Source organism: Artemia sp. Qi Xiang Cuo, chromosome 1 (genome assembly GCF_049724085.1).
Source record: "Artemia sp. Qi Xiang Cuo chromosome 1, ASM4972408v1, whole genome shotgun sequence".
NCBI classification, from domain to species: Eukaryota; Metazoa; Arthropoda; class Branchiopoda; order Anostraca; family Artemiidae; genus Artemia; species Artemia sp. Qi Xiang Cuo.
This window is the reverse complement of record NC_142794.1, coordinates 105,599,234-105,619,797: the sequence shown is the minus strand read 5'-3', so window position 1 is coordinate 105,619,797 and position 20,564 is coordinate 105,599,234. Positions and strand designations below refer to the sequence as shown.

The following is a 20,564-nucleotide window of genomic DNA, read 5'->3' as shown; positions in this document are numbered from 1 at the left end:
CACTAACCGTGGCTAAGCAGCGTCGCGGTCGCTATTTTACTAGGTTTGATAGGATAAACAGCCTCCATCCTGCTATGTGTTAGTAGAAATATTGAATATATTCTCGGTAGTATAGTTTTTTTTTGTGAGTGTGTTCTTCTTTCTTTTGTTTTTGTTGTTTTTTTTTGTTTTTTTTTTCTTCATCTACTCCATATTGAACCTTTGTGTGTTTTTCTGGGCAATAAAGATATTGATTGATTGATTGATTTTCCCCAAATGCTTCTTATAGAAATTTTGAGATAGCCGCTTGTTCAAAAATCTTCCAAAGATCTCATAACACGGTCTTTGGGGTGACACAATCCCCCAGAGTATGGAGGTAAGGGTTGTAACTTATGCCTCGGGGGCATGTAAAGTTCTTATGAAGGGGTGGTCTTGCGAATTTTTTAGGAGGCTCATTTGATTGGTTATGTATAGTTCTAGTTCCATTTTAAGAGTGAAGCGTGATGGAGAGAAAATAGTCCCCCCCCCCTGACGTCCTCTTTTCTCCAATGTGATTCGATCGAAATTGTGAGATAGCCATTTTGTAACCAATAGTCAAAAGAAAATATAACAATGTCTTCAGTAATCAAATATTAGAAATATTTAGGCGGACGTTGGACTAAATCAAAACAAACTATGAGCATGTCGACTTTCAAATAGGTGGCAAAACAATATCTCAAGAACAACTTATATTATTAAGTTAGACCTCTAAGAGCAAGTTGTTGGGGATTCTAAACTAACCAGAAATTTCTATATGTATTCTTTTAGTTCTACCGCTACAGTTACTGTAACTAATGACACTAAGAGTATTAAGGTGAAACATTTAGGAAATGTTTAGGGGGAGTGCCAATTGAGCAATAAAACTGTAGGCATATAGGTTTTCAAAAGCATGTGAGCAATATCTTGGAAGCACCACTCTATAATTGCTAAAAATGTCATTCAAACATTTAAAGAAGCTAATTCGATTCAAAATTCCTTTCTAGAGTCCTTTCTAACAGTAAAAAGAGATTGGAGGGTAATCGGCCCGTCTCTCAAGCCGATTTATTTCCCAAACAAATCTAGTCAAACTTATGAGACAACTATTTTGTTCAGCATAGTAGATCGGTCCAGCAACTATGTCTTTAGGGATGTTGGGCATGCCAACCCCCCGCAATTATGCAATTGGCAAATTTTGCTATATGTCTAGATGCTACTTTAAAACTAAACCAAAAGGAATTGTGTTTGCGGTTACAAATAAGATATTTCAGCAATGTATCGAAAACGACTGGGGGTATAAAGTTGAAGCTTTTGGGGCAACTACTATTACTACTTCTACTCTTACAATTTAAATAAATAAATAGAGTGTAATTCTATCCAGGTTGTCAAACAGCATAGATAGAATCTTTTGGGAATGATACTAAGTTTTTTTTTTATTTCAGGTCAACTTGAGAAGGTATAAAATTAAATTGAAAAAGTACTATTTTTGTCAGGATTACAAATTGTTGAAAAAGTTTCTCCCAACATACAAGTAGCAAGCCAAACTATAGGTTCTTATAGAAAAAAACCCGAAAAGGTATAAACAAAAAATTCATGAAAATGACTATGTCAATAAAAAACGAGCAGAAAATAATTAAAAAAAACTTTCCACAAAATAAGTTTTTCATAGAAAAGTAAAGAGCTAACTTTAGCCGAAAATGGGCAGAAATGAAGTCAAGAGTAGAAGTGACCCTAAAGGCCCCATTGCACACCCCTGCTGCCACCTATAACTTTTTTTAACACCATATATGGGCATAGAGTCATTAGGGAGAACACGTTGTTAATGGGGTCAATGACCTCTTTTTCCAAGGTCGATGTTGTTGCTGTTGCAAGTACACGCTCTCAGCGAATGTCAAGGTCAATTTATTTGTTGTTGTAAGTGAACGCTCTCAGCGAATGTCAAGATAGATGTTGTTGTTGTCGTAAGTGCACGCTCTCAGCGAATGTTATGATCCAGAAATAGTATTTGTTATTGCGTAATCGATCGCGAATGTTATGATCCAGAAATAGTATTTGTTGTTGTTGTTGCTCTCACCAAATGTTATGAGTTTCCCGGAAACAGTTAGATCACGTGTTTCCTTCTCAGCCAATCAGCGAGTCGGATACATCCCCCTTCTCAACCAATCAGAGACCTTTGTTTACATAGTAGCAGCGGAGGGAATACAAGGAAGGGAGTTTTGTTAGAGTTTTATTATTATGTGAATAGAATTCAAGGAGTGAGAAGAAGAACAGTTTGACTTTACTCATTTGGATATATATTTGTGATGGCGATGAGTGGAATGTTTACCCTATTAGAAGTTGATAGTGGAGTTGATGATAATAATACAAGAGCACCAAATATTGCGGTGGAAATTACGAAAGGATCACGGCTTTGTCTGGAATGGGATGCAGTATATGCAAGATATGTGATATCCTTGAGCAAATTTAAAATGGAGGATCAATTATGTTTTGCCGCTAAAGTTGATATAGCACATGTGAATAGACTTCAATGTGCTTTAAGTACATTGGTGAAACATATCGAAGACAATAAACAGTATTGCTAATTGTACATGCTCTGTATTATTGATGTTGTTGTAATTATTCAATAAAATTGTTTCGAAATTGAAAATGTTCTCTTTCTTTTCTGGTTAGGGCTAACGAATCAGGCTCAGTCTAGAGTCAGCAGTCAGAGTGAAAGGACTGAAAAATGAATAAATTTGAGAAAGAGAGAATTAGATAAATTCTAGTGTTTATGAAAAAACATTTGATTTTGGATGATGATTTTCTCGAGTTATCTCTTCAATGCAGGATATTCTCTTGTCAGGGAACACTTGACAATATAATGAGGAGGGATTCTCCTCCATTGGACTATTGTATGAAACTTTTAAAATGTGATTCAAATGCATATAGTCAATTTATTGATATATTAATTGGAACAAAGCAGAATCATATTGTGGATATACTTTTGAAAACATTGCCAATGGATTTAATGTAAATGGCCCCTCCCCATCCTTCGAAAGAGGTAACGTCACAGAAGTACTCCTCTCCCCCATTTACCTCTCGTTTAATTTATGAAGCGAGGACGCTCAGTTTCGCTTTAGCGGTGATTGAGTTGTAATCGGAAACTAAAAAATGTTCTATATATGTCCATTGTGCATGTACACACTTGGCAGTTGGTATCAATGTGAGAATTGTACACTTATAGATGACTATAGTGAAAAGTGTAAATTATGAAATCCTTGTAAATTACATAGAGGCTATGCAGTACAAATTAAAGGATGTAGTTCATGTCTTGAGGAGGTGTGTGACTCGCATCCTAGAGGGCACCTGTGCTCCAATTGTCACTATGATAAATGTGATCAGTGGGAGAATACTTACCCCGCTATGATTGGAAAGAATCCCAAACGTGATTTTAGTTTATTTCTACGAGATTGGTATCGTCGTGGATTTAAATTATTTTGGGAAGAGGAATCTGATCTGCGATTCAACCGTTAGGGTAACAAGACAATTTGGTTTCTACGTCATCGCTGCGACGATACCACATACTATAACTATAAACCCAGTGATTTTTATTTGGCAGTGATGGAATGTGATTCCCCATTTGAAAACACTGTATGTGATATTGCTTCAAATAGACAGATTGAAACTCGTGAATTTCATAATATGAATGTAAATAGTATCATTGACTATACAAAGAGATATGACAAGAGTGAAGTTACATTGTACTGTAGAAAATGTGACCCTGACTTTGCAGTCAATCAAGATCAATATACAGTGAATCCAAATCATTTACCAGCATTAGTGGTTCACGATAGTTGCCTATACATAGAAGATGTAGAAATCTAAAGTGTAGATTTAAAGACATTGTTGTATATATATATACGCATTTTATTAATAAACAAATTCACAAACATTTTTAAAGCACTTTACTCTTAGGGCACTGAAATCAATACTGTATAGGTCTGAGAGGATATTTTCCACTAGAAAGTCGTTCAGACGTGGATTGTCACCATAAATGTGGAGTAACTGCTTGTAAGTATAGCCGCGGCATCGGAACACAAAATATAGTAGTGCATGGAAGCCACAGCTTTTAGTCGTTAGATCCTGCGCCCTCTTCAGATTTTGAATAATAGTTTTCCCACTGCTCTCAATATAGTTGCTGATGTGAGGTGTGTAGAATGTATAGGGTAGACCAAGAGGATCAAAAAATTCAATCGTCTTCATTGTTTGAAAGACGCACAGCCAATGACCCGTCAGTACAGTCGACGGACTGCTATTAACAATAATCAAGGTATTTTTGACACTTCGAATTTTTCCAAGATAATCCGAGGTTAGACAATAGGATTTGTAATCGGACATATATGGATCCATATTAAATACGTTTATTATTTTATTGGTTTTATTGGCGCCAAGTCTAGCAGAATACCACCTTCGGGAGTGATACTCTAATCGGTACTATGTTTGTTTAACGAGGATAGTACTATGCTCTCAGATAATAGGTTGGCAAATGTACACTCTAAACGCACACTCCCTGTACGTACTATACTCATATCCTGTTTACCAGACAAATCCAGTACAATTATACCATGAGTTTTAGCAAAAATATATTAGGTTATACCATTTTCAAATAGTTGCGAATCATGATCTAGTGTTTGAATGGTCAACTCATACAATGTTCTATAGGATTTATCAAAGGATAGAGTGTAGAGTGGGATGCTGTTTACTTTGCACACAAGAGATGAAAGACCAAACATCTCGAATTTATGTGGACATTCAGTCCATGATCCTATTGCACTGGCGCTCTTTAGAAAGGCCAATGCCGATTTCGAGGGGATTTCACCATTGATATAGGACGAATCAGTGAAGGTGTGTGACCCCACTGCAATATGACGTGGATTGGTGATTGTATGAGGAACAAGAAGTTTAATATTATTGCCATTGGCTCTCAGTTTTTCCACGGCCAATGCAACAGAACTCATAACCTGCTGTTTACGTACATGAAGTATTGCTGAGGTGAGGGAGAGACTTGAATTGGGATTGTCAGCAAGTTCTTTTCTCAATATGAAATTGGAGGGTACAAGCGTTAGTTTTATATCCACTCTAATATTGGGCAGTAGCCATTGGGGTATATTAAATATTTCATTATATATTTTTCCAACTAGATGTAATTCACTAGTTGTAGCATTTTTAAGTGCATCTGTACTATCAGTATTAGTAATATATTCATATCCATTGGAGGCGCCTCTCAAGTCCTTGTATGACTTGGGTGTCATCAATATGAATTGCATATAGCTCGTGTAGTTGTAGAGATGGTTGCTTTTGCTGAACGATATACCAGTGATATAAATCCTGATTTCATTACATAAATTATATTAAGCTGCCTTTTCCGAGAATGTCTCTTCAGCTCAAAGTTTAGATACATTATCGATTTTCCACACTTCGATAAGCAATTATATAAATGTTGAAAATAAGTACATGAGGTAGTCTTCATTAGACTATATTTGAAAGTGGATGTTGTCGGAGAGGGGTTGTAGAGGATAAAATTGTTCATAGTATTCATGCTTGACACTTACATCAACAATTTCAGCATTGAATAGATTCAATGAGGCGGTGATTGAAGGCTGAGAATCCTTATGTGGTAGGTAGGTCAATTTAGGAGAAGAAATCTAGTTTCGATCTAACAATTTTCTTCCTGGGGCTTCTGGTTACACTACATGTCGGCTTTTTCCTTCTTTTCTTTGACAAAAGGGATGTCTTACGTTTCCGACCTGAGTAGAGACTGATGAGTGATGCATTGTTTCTTGACCTTTTTAAGCCTTTACCATTTTGTTTTAATTTCTCGCCAAGGGTTCGTGCACTGGACCTAAGATTTTCCGTGGTACTATATTATAAATTCTTGCCAGAGCCCCAATCGTATAGTGTAGAGGATGCAAAATTTGTCTCAGCCGGTACAAGATATTTTCTAGCCAGTGGTAGTGAAGAACGAAACAGCTTAGCAAACCAACTGCCAAGACCGTAGCCAGACATTGATGAGCGTCCTTTGTAGTTGTCCAGTCCATTGCCCTGATCTCTCGGGCCAAGAGTAATAACATAGCAGTCAATATTAGAACAAGTGAATAGCACTTTTTTATTAGACATCGTGCTGTTGAATAATGGGTCAAAAGTGACATGTAATCACAGACAACCCTTTTGAAATTGCAATTCGGGATCACCCAATTCGGCTCTTAGTTTTAACTGACAGAGTTCCAAATAGCAAGTGTTTACGGGAATATACTGAAGATGCTTTATATTGTAGTGATGAATATGTTCTCGATTGGTTTTTCGTTAAAGTACTCGTAAGAGGTTGAAATTTGAATTAACAAACCGATACGTTTCCACAAATGAAGCGTAGAGAAATAAACAGGTGTCTGTGGAGAAGGCAGGTAGGTAGTCAGCAAAAATGAAATTAGTGTTTCCGGCACTTTTACCATTGATTATATTGAGCTTAAAGCCAAGAACATCCTTTAGATTATCGTTGAGAATAACCTTTTCGCTGGCAATAGGTGAACTAATGTAGATCTTGCCCTCCTCCTTTGAATAGTTGAAATGAAAAGCTCCCTTTTTACGAGCGGAAATTCTTTTATTAATAGAACGACATAAATCGTTCATACAGGTGAGTTCTTCGTAGGGTAATTCAATATATGGATAATCCATCCAATTGATTTTTTGAATTTGTTCTTGATCACCTGTTGGTGGCGGCGGCCAATCATAGGGTCTAATTTTTATTTCATATTTACGATCCTTTCTCAGGATGTCATAGGTATTTTTGAGAATACAGTCGACAAGAGCCACTTCATACTTTCCGTCAAATTTGATGGTGGGGGAGAGTTTCGTCCAAAAATCACTTGTTCTATTCAGATCATTGTAGAGAGGATCAAAAACATTGGACATGAAAGTCACATAGAAATCATTGGGCATTGTCAATATCTTCAGCACTCAAGAATCAAAATCTGAGTTGTATCCTAGCCAGCGAACAAGCAACTGTCTCTTACCATGGCGTTTAGGTCTCTTTAATATCTTTTCAATTTGATAAATTTCGCTAGTGTTTCTAACTTTCTGTAGTTTATAGTCATAAAAACCGCCGAGAATATCGTCATCCTTGGTGTATCGCAGACGAGATGTTATGTGTTTATTGTATATAATTTTAGAAACTTTAAAAATTTAGTTGCTAAATAAATAATTACCTTTTTCAAAAATATTGGTGGTTCTATTAACTCGAACAGTATAACCAACATTGAATTTCTTTTTTTTTTCTTCTCAGTACCAGGGGAGCAGTTAAAGATAAGGATATAAAAGAAATTCTAACGATTATGAACCCTTGGTCAGGTACATCTGGACTGAGATTAATGGGGTCTTTTACTATAAATCCACAAGTTTTTATCAACATAATGAATAAAATCTAACTAATATTTCATATTGCACTATCCTTATAATACTTGAAGAATTGTTTTTATTAATCGTTCAGCCAATGCAGCCTTTATCGGACTGTGACTATGATAAAGTGTTGTATTATATTTCAAAAGAACATTTTGCACATTGGGATTAACAAATTCACTGCCACGATCCGATTGAATTTTTCTATACTAATCCTGTTCAAGAATACTTTCAATGGCTCTAGCAACTTCAATACCTCTCTTTGACCGTAGTGGAATGGCATAGGCATAGCGACTAAAGACACTGATTGCCACCAGAATATATTTGTAGGGTACATTGTGACGCTGTTGAAGTGTGTCTAAAATTAAAAGATCCATTTGCATTATATGCAGAGGGGAAAATGCTTTAGTTTGTCGATATTGTTTGCTGCGAAGCCTGTGATTTAGGTGTAGTGTGTAACTCGGTTCATTTTCTAGATACTATTTTGCATTTTCTAATGTGGTGCCGGAGACAGCTCTGGAAAGCGTTTTAGGGGAACTTAAACTTCCTGCTTCACCAATATTTTCATAGACACCTTTCAGAACTTCATCCATTTTGAACGTAAACACGTAGTGTAATGTCCACCCCCCTTGTGCACACTGGTGGGCAAATTAATTCGTCTTCGCTTTTGACTAGCATCAACAGGTACTGTAAAATCAGTAATGCTAGTATTTTCAAATATGGAATCTTCTTCTTTTTTAAATGTTGTTGACGGAGGACTATATTCTCTTAGTTTCTTTAGAATCTTCTTATTGCCAATAAGACTTTTGGGAAAGTTTGATACACACAAAAAGGTGTATAGATTATCGTTAAAGGATATAAGTCCTTTACGATTCGTCACCCCATCGCAAATTAAATCAACTAGATTATAACTTTTTCCTTGAATTATAATTCTTTTCCCTGTGCTCTCAACTTGAACTTGATCGTCAGTTTCCAACATGAGATAAGATAATACTCTTTTCCTCTGTTTTCGATAGGTGAGTGGCAATAGGTTTCCAATTTTAAATACAATCGAATTCAATTCCTTCTCCTTTGATGATGCTGCAGAATCTTGAGGAGATGTTTCCTGTTTAGAGGGATCGACGACGGGTCTCTCACGATATGGTTTATGTTTGTCCACACGTCGCAATGCATCTTGAAGTAAAAGCAGTTTTTTGTCATCGGCAATATTCTCATCGTTAATGAATTTGCTTAGATTGTCTTCAAAATGTTCGACGGGCGAGAGGACAAGTTCAAATGGTGTCAATTTATAGGGTTTTGCCACTCTCACTATAGAAAACTGTTTACAAGTCCTGCAATTATCGGTAGTAAAAGTGTGAAAAAGCTACCGCCCGCCTGAAGGAGCCGTTTTCTTTTAAATTTTTTTACCTTGTTTTTGCAAGCCAAGGCGCGTACAGTGGAACGATGTTGCTTTGTCTGTTGTCTAACACCATCTGGCAGTTGAACATTGCCCTCAGTTAAATTTAAACAAATTTCAGATATTAGATTAATGAAATCATTGTCAACCCCATGTTTGAGTATAGACTTCCTAAGCAAGGGTTTTGAAGTGCCTAGAACGGAAAACCGATGCCGTTGTTCGTGTAGTTTCTTCAGTGTCATAATGGCAACTAATAGCCTTTTCTACTATTCACTGGAAGATATACTGTAATTTCATTGTAGAAAATGTCGGTGACTACACGAAGATCATCGGGCGTGTTCTGATTAATATCCAATAAAAAGTAACCTTAGGGTTTGCTTGTCGCCTGTGTGTACGCTTACAACAGAATTTTAGGGGCGCCGGGGTATATTTGCTTATTGAGGGTTATGAGCGAGCTAGAATCACGAACGACTCGATAGATAATATAGACAGTGCAATTCAAAGCAAGGGTTTTCATACATTTGCTCTGATGAAACAGATTGTGTAGAGCCATAATAACGGAAATGTGTTCATGATGAGATCGGACAGTGAACAATTGTAGCATTTCCTGTGAGAACTGTTCAATGGATTCAACCAAATCATCAATAATCAGCCACGAGTTCGAATCAATACTATTGAAAACATCAAGTCCCCGTATGAATTGTATTGGTATGGTTGTGTCAATATCTTTTATTTTATCATAGGACTCCTGCCAAATACTATAGCAATTGTAGATTTTTTTCGGCTTCTCCAAAAACATTTTATCACCATTTTGAATTATTCTAGCTAAGACTTTTGTTTTCCCTGACATTGAGGGACCACGCAGAAACGATCTGAAGGGTGTTTTAAATTGATACATGCTGGTGACCACAGTTGGACTACAACTAACTGTAAATCATATGTGTCCAATGAATAAGTAGTAATTTCCCCATAGATCTATCTATTCAAGAACAACAAAAAAAACAATATTTCATGGCAGCATTTATTTCGGCACTGCATGAAAACAAATATTTGCAGTCAACATGAACAATGATAAAAATAACACTTGTTCAACAAGAGCAGTTGACAAAATTTCATGGTGGTCAAAATGAAAACTCTATTTGTTCAACATGAACAACGATAACAGTTTATGTACAATATAAAACACTTTTTGTCCATCAGCAGCACTTATTGTATTTAAAAACACTTTTCGATACAACACTTTTCTGTCAATATTTTAAAGCAATTTCTTTCAAATTAAAAATTTTTCTGTACAAAAAAAACACTTTTCTATACAACAAAAACACAGAAAACACACTTGAAAACAGACACTCAGGGAACTAGTAGCACAATTGAACTTGATTACGATGAATTTAAAGATGGGTTCCCCCTCCCCCCGGGGGCCGCGGGGCCGAAGGCCGGCCGGCCGCGGGCGGGACCCCCCCCTGGCCAGCCGCGGGAAGGGACCCCCCTCCCCCCGGGAACCGCAATGGAAAAACAATAGTTGTCGTCACTGCTATGGGTTAGTTGAGGTTGGGTTAGTGGTGATGGTTAGATTGGGTTAGATGAGGTTGAGTTAAGGTGGTTAGATTGGGTCAGGTTAGTTAATTTATGTATTGGTTGGAGCATTTAATTTATGAAAGGTTGAGTGGTTGTGGTTAGTGATTAGGTTAATTTATCCGGACCAAGTTGATTGCGATAGTCAATGCATTCAACTCGATCTGAAATACGGTATTGGCCGTGGGGTAGGACACTCACACCATTCTCGAGCACATAGACCTTGTCGGATATACACGACATTGCATTCTTTTCTACTCTCACAGTATAATTTCTATACTGTAGAGAGCGAATTGCGAGCACTTGTGCTCTCGGCACTAGGCTACTTTCTACACAGTCTCTGTACACGCTCATGTTAAAATTGATCTTTACAAAGTGTGTAGGCACCCCTTTACATGCCTACCGTTCATCCCCTCTCTGTGTTTCAACGCACTAAACTTTGGGATCCGAGACGACCCCCCTGGATATCAAAGCACTCCCCGTATCTGATTTTAATTTTAATAGTTTGTTGGGGGCTTGACGTTTCCCCAACTTGGGGTAGAGGGATGGATTCCAGTTGGTGAAATCCATCCGCGAGCTGATGTGCACCCCTTTTCTAAATCACCCAATAAATCTTCAGTCCCATTTACCTTTAACAGCAGAGAATCTGTATCACCATAGTAAACTTGAACCCCCCCTCCCGTGGCCAGTGCACAGTGCTATCATTGTAAAAAAATGACAGCATGAGCTTTTTTGAGATTTCTAGGACTGAGCTACCGCCTGAAACCTTCTTGTTCAGCACCACATTTTACTTTCGTCTGTATAGAAGAACCATTCCGGCCTCTATGCATGTGAATGATGTAAAATTGGGGTCGGCAATAATTCGTGCACACTCTAGAGGGTCAGTCACGACGTCGCAGCGAGATCTATTACGAACGCTTTCACACATTTTGCCCAACGCTGACTTTAGGATGAGCTTATACATTTCCTTCTCCACCTTTGAATTTGCCTTAGAGCGTTTATCGACAAAGGTGTCGATAAACGTTTTCAAGTAGGGTCGCTGATTGAACTGTAGGACCCTATGTATTTTGGTGATTTTGAAACCGTTGCTCACCATCCAGTGCAAAAGCACATGGTGAACAACGATATTCTCCTTAGGGTCCAAATCAGCAATCAGTTTCTGTTTGGAGGGAGTCCAGTGCATCCCCATATCCTCAACCAATGAACAATTGTAGGGGCTCAAAGAGTTCCTGCTCACGGGCCGATTGATACAGGGAAAGACAAAATCTTTGACTGAGTCGTGAAGCGCCAGCGGAATGTGACCGTCAACTTCAAAGAACCATCCTTGTGGCCCATTGTCCTCGACGGTGGTAATGTCGGGGAACTCACAAGGATTATCAAGCCATTGATAGTTCCCACACGGCAGAGAGTAGTTGGACATTGCCGAGGGGTACAATGAGTTCATGTTCAAGAACACTGCATTTGACTTTACACCGGTGCTTTGCCCGCTCGGATCGGTTGATAAGACACGGTCCCCATGAAAAACATAACCCCCCCTAATTGAACGCTCTACAAGATGGTGCTGATCTACGTCGGTGATTTGGCCTATTTCCTCCCTGCTAATTTTTAAAATTAAATCCATCACTAAATGGGGTGGGGAAAAATAATAGCCTATATCTAACCCGAACTCTGAATAGATCTGCTCTGTGTTCTTACAGACTATATCCAACAGAGTTAGAACGTCACTGGCCAAGTACAGTCTACAATAATCCCACCCATTTTTACAATCCCCCTTGGACCACACCTTCTTGGCAAACTCTTACTCCTCGGCTGTGCATTCACTGTTGGTCAGTGAATTGTAAAAAGCTTCAATTGGAGGTAGTTTCTCCTCACTTAAGCGTGCGCCAGAACAGTAATAGTCGTATGCGTATATACCTTTGCAGGTCAACAGGTCATACATTTCACTGTCTGGAAAGTGCTGTTTAAGCAAGGGAAAGCTATCAAAATTGTCGTTTTTTTGCACTTGAATCAATTGACTCAATGCCTTGGGGAAAAAACTAAAGGAATCTAAAAACCTGATTTTATTCCAGCACATATGCCCATTATCCACTGCCTGCCATTTCAGTTCGAGGAGCAATAGCTTCTATGCTGATTTGGGAATTATGTTATAGGTAAATGAACTATTTACCCATGGACAATCTACTCCCCCTCCCTCCCTATGCATACGTGCCAGTGCCGGTAAAATAAATTTTAAGTCATAATTGGAATTATGAATAAAAACAGGGATAAAAAACTGCTGGCTAACATTTAAATTACACGATTGATGCGCTCCCCGTCTACAATTACTACCCCCCGAGGATCTTTCATGCCACAAATGGTCATGTTCTCTGACTTTCCCCTCCCCCTCTTTTCCCTTTAGTCCCCTTATCCCCCTCTGCAAACTCTCCCTTACATACCCAACATATTTTTTGATTTTTAATCGCGAGACGATCCTCTGCAGACAACACCATTGGATAATGAGTATTTCTCAAACGAGAAATAGCACCATTAGCCGTGCCAATCAGTTTAGTCAATGCCTTGACCATGCACTCGTTCTCATCCAATGTTTCTACTATTTCTAACAACCGCATGGTGTTAGAACTATCTCTTTGCGCGTGGGCGTAGGACACTGCAATAGCCAGACGTTCTTTGACTCGATTTGGATATTGTGGGTCAATCACCTCCACCAGCTTAGCCTCACAGTCTAAAGATATTTTGTTGCACTGGAGAAGGGTGTTTTGGAAATTTTTGAATCGTAGAATGGCCCTATCCCCTGGAACCGTTTCCACTGTCTGGTAGCCATGCCGTCTACAATGTTTCATGTGATTTCGAAACTTCAGTTCAGTCCAAAATCTGAGAGGCAAGTGGGGCATTAGAAACGGGCCACCTTTGGTTTCCCCCTCATCAGACGGATCCGCAGGTACGTGATAGGATTAATACTTCCGAGTATGTTCGGTTGGCGCCATGGTACGCAAAGCAACCGACCCCAGAGTCTAACAAGCTTCAATGAGGGACCCCTGCTGGGAACGACACCCCTCGTCTTGATGAAGCGATTCCTGTCTTTAAATTCTGTGTAATACTGTAACACAGAAGCTCCAATGTTCAAGTTAACATTAGCTCTTTCAAACATATCAATGGATCGTAGCGTCACTGGGCATTTTCCCTCCAAACATGAGAAATTTACAACTGGGAAAAGGGACCCCTCCTTCCCATGTATAGCCCAAGCGTCCAAAGTCTTCTTAGTAGCGTCCCAAGCTAGAGGTTCATATGCTGATATGAGGAAAGCATATCTGAAACACTTTTGACCTGTTTCAAAAGAGATCTTCTGGACCCCGCGACAACCTGCTCGATCTGTATTATATTTCACAACTATATCCCTTTCATACCCTGCCCCCCTCTTAAATTAAAATCTTTATTAAATTTGCAGATATTAACGCAGAAATTTTCATCAAAAAGAACTACAGATTTACTCCCGTTTTCATTAAAGTTCTCAAAATGCGTTATAATTTGATCGACCAAATCCTTTAAAACAACCCCAAAATTTCCCAAATTTAAATAAACCAAACGCATCTCGGACTGTACAAAATGATAGTAAACTTCGCTTTTCCCCTCATTCAAATAAAAAACTTTTAAAACAATTGAAACCTTAATTGAATCACTACCTCCCCACAACTGAATTTGGTTCTCCATCAGTGCACGAATTTTATCTATCTATGCATGCACAATTTCTATAGGATCATAAACAAATTTTCCCCCCATAAGTGTATTAAAAGGATCCCCAAACGTCGCAGTGAAAACAACTATATTATTTAAAATTATATTCGACAATTGAAAATAGGGGAAAGGTGTACCCCCCTCCCCCTCTTGTATATTTCCCCCTCCCCCCAGTTGTTCAATACTAACTGGCGAATGCACCACTTTAGTTGTTTGAAGTGGAGTCATTAGGGGCTCAGAGGCTGGAGGGGTAACTGTTTAATACCGGGGAAAAACATCTAAAATTTGCAATGTATTTTGGCTCAAGTCTACCAGCTCAACTGCGCTATTATCTAAATTAAAAAGAAAATCGTCTAAAAACTCGTCAATATTAAAAGGTACTTCAATGCTATCGTCCCATGTTAAATTGTCTTGAAACTCCACTGGTGGTTCCTCCCCTTCTTCACTGGACGGAGAGTAGGGGACCAATGCAACCTATAAATGAAAAAATAGCTTATTTTCAGTGTTCAAATCATCCCTACTGCTTTTAAAATTTGGATTATTATTGCTTAATAACATTTGGTTAATTCAACTTAAGACATTCTAAGATATGACATAGAAGGTTACAATTTGGTCATTTATTTTCAGTGTTCAAATTTTTTTTTTTTTTTCGGCACTTCCCCCGGCGCTTCCCTAACTTTGCCCCAAAGCATTTCCCAGTCCACTCGTGCCGCTTCTCGCAGCGCATCCCTGTGGCACTTCTCTGACCCGTGGCGCTTCTTGGACCCACGGCGCTTACCCCGGCGCTTCCTGGACCCACCGGCTCCGTGACTCCCGGCCATTTACATAATGCCCCCAAAAAGTTGAAATATTTCTTATTCCATACAGGTTCGATAAACACATGAGTTTAATTATGGAGGTTAGATGAACGAGTTTGAAATTCAAAATGTTGAGAATTGTTAAGTCGCTTTCCCCACACTTCTTAGGCGTTATACCACTATTTTTTGACATAATGCTCTCCGCGTGAGGTTATAAATAATTTTTGCATCTCCTTTTCCTCTTTTGTTTTACATTAGCGGTTTTAGTCAATCAATGTTTCAATGGCCTTTGCTTGATTCTGTGTTTTCTGAAATAGCGGTGAACAAATTGTCTGTAAAATTAATATTTTAGGACATTGGAGTTCTATATTCTATGTAAGAGCGAAACATGGCACGATAGAAATATTCAGTGTAAATTAGAACGACAATATGTGACAGATGGGATAATCTCTCTCAAAATTAGGTGAAAAAGAGCAGTCGGTGTTTCAAAGGTACCTAAAATATATGTGATAGCAATAGAGAAAATAGTAAAGATTAGAAAAAATAGCATTTTGAGTTTAAATGGCGGTGATAATTAATAGAAATTACCTAAAAATATTCACATATGAAATATCGAAGCGATAGCAAAGATTAGAAAAGAGTGGTTTCTTTTCAAAAAAATTACATTTAGATATCTCCGAGGGATATAAATTTAAAACAATGGTTGGGGGGTGAGGGGTTAATATCCCGCTGAGATAAGTTTATATTGGGATTGAAAAAGAAAAAAAAACATTGGAAGAAATAGATCGGTAGTAAAAATTGCTTACTTCTGCATAATCCGTCTGGACTTGGGCACCCGAAGGACCAGGTAGTGTGTGTTGGAGGGCGGGCGGGGCGGCAGCGCTATGTTCTTGCGCGGCTGGGCCGGCTATTTCACGATCTTGCATAGCTTTGGCATTGTAGTTATCCGACCACTCTCTCTTTAACTTTCTGCCAGGCTGCATTGGGGCTGGCACTGATGGGGCTGCCTCACCCTCTCTGGCTTTCTTGGAAGGAGGGGGCACGCATTCTTCATAATTTGCCTTAAAAAGAAGAGACAAAATTAGTATCAAAATAATTTGCCCCCTTTTTTACAGAAAGAAAGTTAGTACCCTCATCCATATTTTCAGTAAAGCAAAAAGTAAAAATTTCGCGAGAAATATATTAGGCTTAGAAATCAAACGTTTTTATTAGACAATCAGTAGTCTATAGCCATAGGATATGAATCATTGTTTCTATTTTTACCATTTAGAAAAATATTAAATTTTCCGGTCTATAGGCTTTAAATTAGATCGTTAACCCATCGACCTGTAGGCCTATATTTTGTAAACATAGGTTAAAATGCTATTCAATTTATACATAATATTAGCTTCATGCAACTCCCAAAGACTTTTCTAGCCCTGCACTGTTTGTTTTCATTTTACACTGATGGCGGTAGAATTGAAGGTATTGCCCTCCCCCTTTACATAATTTACTTACAATGAAGCTGTTAGAAGCAATGTATTGCCCCCTCCTCCCTTTCACATAATGTTCTAAATATATTGTTAAACTTAATTTGAAAATAATCTCTTTCACCGGTTCTCTGACAAATACAAGGTTACGAAACTACAAGCTTAATATAAAGCAATCTCTTTTTGCTTAAAACTGTTTTAATTTGACAGCCAAAACAAAACCCTTTGGCTGCCGCGTTCGTAAACACACCGGAAAAAGGGTGACAGCTAATTATAGGCCACACATTGGAGTCTTGTGTCAAAACCATAGCGGTTAATAACAACAGTGACGGAAGTCAATGGTCGCTTTTAGCTAGGATATAGAACACTTAAAATTGCATAAATTTAACGAAAGGATAATTATTTCTTTTTGCGAGAGTTTGATTGTAAAACAATGGTGGGGGGGGGGGTGATTGAGCTGGAAATATAGAGGGAAGGAATTGATCAAAATGATATTTCTTTTTGCGAGAATTTGATTGTAAAACAATGGTTTGGGGGGGGGGGGTTTGGGGTAAAGGAATATATTTACGTTTTAGCTGAATATACTGGAGGATGTCCAAGGAAAATTCGTTTGAAAATAAAAATGCACTTACATTGCTAATTGCGGCTGTCAATGCTTCTAAAGAGTTAAATTTATCCATTGTTGTTTGCACTGTGTCAAAATAGTTTCTGATAATTTCATTACATTGCATGCCCGTTATATACGAAATCTCAAGGGTGAATTGTTATGTAACGGGGAAAACCATATGTAACAAGCCCTCTGATGGGCTGAGAAGGGGGATGTAACCGACTCGCTGATTGGCTGAGAAGGAAACACGTGATCTAACTGTTTCCGGGAAACTCATAGCATTGCCTAGAGCAACAACAACAAATACTATTTCTGGATCATAACATTCGCGATCGATTACGCAATAACAAATACTATTTCTGGATCATAACATTCGCTGAGAGCGTGCACTTACAACAACAACAACATCTACCTTGACATTCGCTGAGAGCGTGCACTTACAACAACAAATAAATCGACCTTGACATTCGCCGAGAGCATGCACTTACAACATCAACAAACTAGACCTTGACATTCGCTGAGAGCGTGCACTTACAACAACAACAACATTGACCTTGGAAAAAAGAGGTCATTGACCCCATTAACAACGTGTTCTCCCTAATGACTCTATGCCCATATATGGTGTTAAAAAAAGTTATAGGTGGCAGCAGGGGTGTGCAATGGGGCCTTTAGGGTCACTTCTACTGTCAAGTAATCGTCCAAGTGTAAAACTACCACAAATCACTATCAATAAATAAATGAAACTCAACGAACAGAAATTAGAATAAATAGCCGAGTCAAACTCTAAACGAGCAAAAATTAACATTAGTAGGGCTGATAACCCCCATGGCTTCTCAAGACCAGAACATAATTTGCACTTCACTGAAAACAAAATACTTTTAAGTGTTTTCAATTTTTTTTTTTATTTAAATAAGTGGGGGGATAGTTGCCCTCAAATCTGTTTGATCACTTAGAAAATGCACTAGAATTTCAATTTTAAGTTTAAATGAGCTCTCTCCCGGTAATCTAGGACTATTATTACGATATGACTACCCCTGAAAAAAGGAAAAAACACATCTTTGCTGGCATGTTTTGGCAAAAAATAGAACTTTTTTATAGATGACAGCTTGGCACCTCTACAGTATGGTTCAATGATACGCTGAATCTGGTGGTAAGATTTTTTTTTAGATTCCATGATTTTTAGGGGGTGTTCCCCTCCCATCCTTTTTTTGAAAATCAGGCAAATTTTCTCAGGCTCTTACATTTTGACGGGTAACACTAAAGTTGTTGAATTTTATACCTTTGGAATCAGAATAATAAGCCGATTGTTTTTATGTATCTATTGATATCAAAATTACGTTTTTTAGAGATTTGGTTACTATTGAGCCACATTGCTCTTACTGGCGGTTCATTACCCCTAATTTTTTTAATTTTCTTATATTTCAGCACTTATTAATGTTTTCAATTAAGTAAATATTTTCAATTTCTTCTAGTCAATTGATGATATTGGATACCTTCGTAAAACCCTGGCGGTTGAGCTCAAAGACGAGGATGCACTGAAGTATTTCCAAAGTCGCTTTTGTGAAGCTCACGATGGAGCTTGGACCACAAAATTTGATTGGTTTTTTCATAGTGTTAAACATATGTAAATTCGTGCATACAGCCTGTGTAGTGCCATAACTGTATATGTTACATAAGCGTAGTGTATATTGCCGTAAGTTTATATATACTATTTGCCTCTTATTTTTTGACAAGGAAGAGTTAAGAGGCACAGCATAAGACTGGTTTTAGATATTGAGGTTGTTCTCAAAAAAGTCCTTCGGTACATCCTAGGGACGAAGCCTGACCATGCTGGTCTTCATTGTTATCCACTTCTGAAATTTTTCTTTTAGGCTCACCGTTTTTCAGCCTGACTATGTTCTCTGAGTTAAAAGATATACAATTCGTTGTAGGAGGATGGTGGGGGGGGGGGCAAGAAATCGAACAAAAACTTTTTGTTCTTGATCAATTTGAAACTTAAAGCCATAGGTCCTTGGATCAAGAGAAACTAGCTGTACAAAATCATTTTTCTGGGACTCACTCCGCCCTAGAACTGTGGCTCGTAGAAGGGTCGATTTTTGTTTTTGGTCTCGAAACTTGTATCCTTAAGTCCTTGGGCTAAGGAGGCCTCAATAAAAGTGTTCCCAGTTTTTACTTTTTCCTATACACTCACTATTTTTCAGTCTAGAGCACTGAAAAATTCTTTTTGCCGTTTGACATTATTGGTTTTCCTCACTGCTACCGCCGATAACAGTGTTGCACAATAGTGCCTCGTTCTGATTCAGTGGAAAACCACGGCAGTTTTCTGGCCATCTTCAGTTTAAGGGTCGCAACCCCTCCAGAGAGAACAGGCTTTAACCAACGACCCCAAAGAATCAATTTTTAGCCTTATGCTTTGCGCTGTCATTGCTAATATGTTAGATTATTTCAAATTGTCAACTAAAAGGAATTGGTATTCCAAACGAGTATCTACAGTTTCTGGGGGGAGAAGACGAGGGAACATGTTTGATATTAGCTGCTTAAATGCTGGATTTTTAGACATCCCAATTACCTCCTTGATAATTGCATTTGTACGGTACAATGTTACAGACTGGCTATCCAATTCCCATGTATTGTTATTAAAACATGAGTATTTCTGAATGTAAAACCTCTGCCTAGGATTCACTGGTAACTTCTGCAGTTGTGATTCATTTCGCCTTATGTTTTTACAGGAAGGGGGGTGTTAGGAGTAGTGAATGTGCGTAGCATTTTTGTAAGTTTTTTATATTGTTTAGGTGTAGATTTTGTTGAAGAAAAAAAAACAACTGACATTAAAAGTAGTTCAAAATTGTGATTGAAATGAAAACATGCTGCCTAGGAAACGAGGTAATACTCTGAAAAAAAAAACATCACGAATTTCCTCGTAATCTCTATTATTATTTTAGATAACCATAAAAGTCACGTATCCAGGGAGAGTAATAAAAAAATTGATAACCATAAAAGGCACGTATCAAGGGAGAGTAATAAAAAAAATTGATTACCATAAAAGGCACGTATCCAGGGAGAGTTAAAAAAGATAATTTTTTTTAAGATAACCATAAAGGGCACGTATCCAGGGAGTTTCCTCGTCTTTAAGGGTCTCAAGATTTTGATGATTGTGAAGATTATGATGTTGCGTGAAATTATCTAACCAATTTCTCAGGTCTCCAATTTCTTGCGGTTACGGCAACATAACGTCCCCTTCTTTTACATGGGATTGAAATTTCATACGGGAGGCTTGCAAACCGATCAGATTTATATCTAAAGAAATAATGTGAGACATAATTGAAATATAATAGAATTATATCTAATGATATAATTATGAAAGTCACCCCTTATCTTTCTTTTACTATAGTTTTATGGATTTTACAAGATCATACTAATTACTTTTTTGAGTTTCATAAATTTCGAACCCCTCTCCCCATCATAAAAAAAGGATCTATTTTGTCTAGGCCGACTCGAATATATGTGATAGAAAAGAAACGAACTAATCATGTTACCACCAAAAGGAACAATAGGCGAAGCAC

At 38.0% G+C, this 20,564-nt stretch overlaps 1 protein-coding gene across 2 annotated transcripts in view; it reads left to right on the top strand.

The window, feature by feature from the left end:
* The window catches only part of Pi3K92E (phosphatidylinositol 3-kinase 92E), a 273,282-nt gene extending 253,430 nt beyond the window's left edge, over positions 1-19,852 (top strand). For both annotated transcript variants that reach the window (XM_089088449.1, XM_089088440.1), the window contains one exon: positions 18,474-19,852. In XM_089088449.1, the coding sequence (XP_088944575.1) occupies positions 18,474-18,629 (156 nt within the window). In that variant the 3' untranslated portion in view covers positions 18,630-19,852. The remainder of the gene's footprint in view (positions 1-18,473) is intronic.
* The last annotated feature ends 712 nt before the right edge of the window (positions 19,853-20,564 follow it).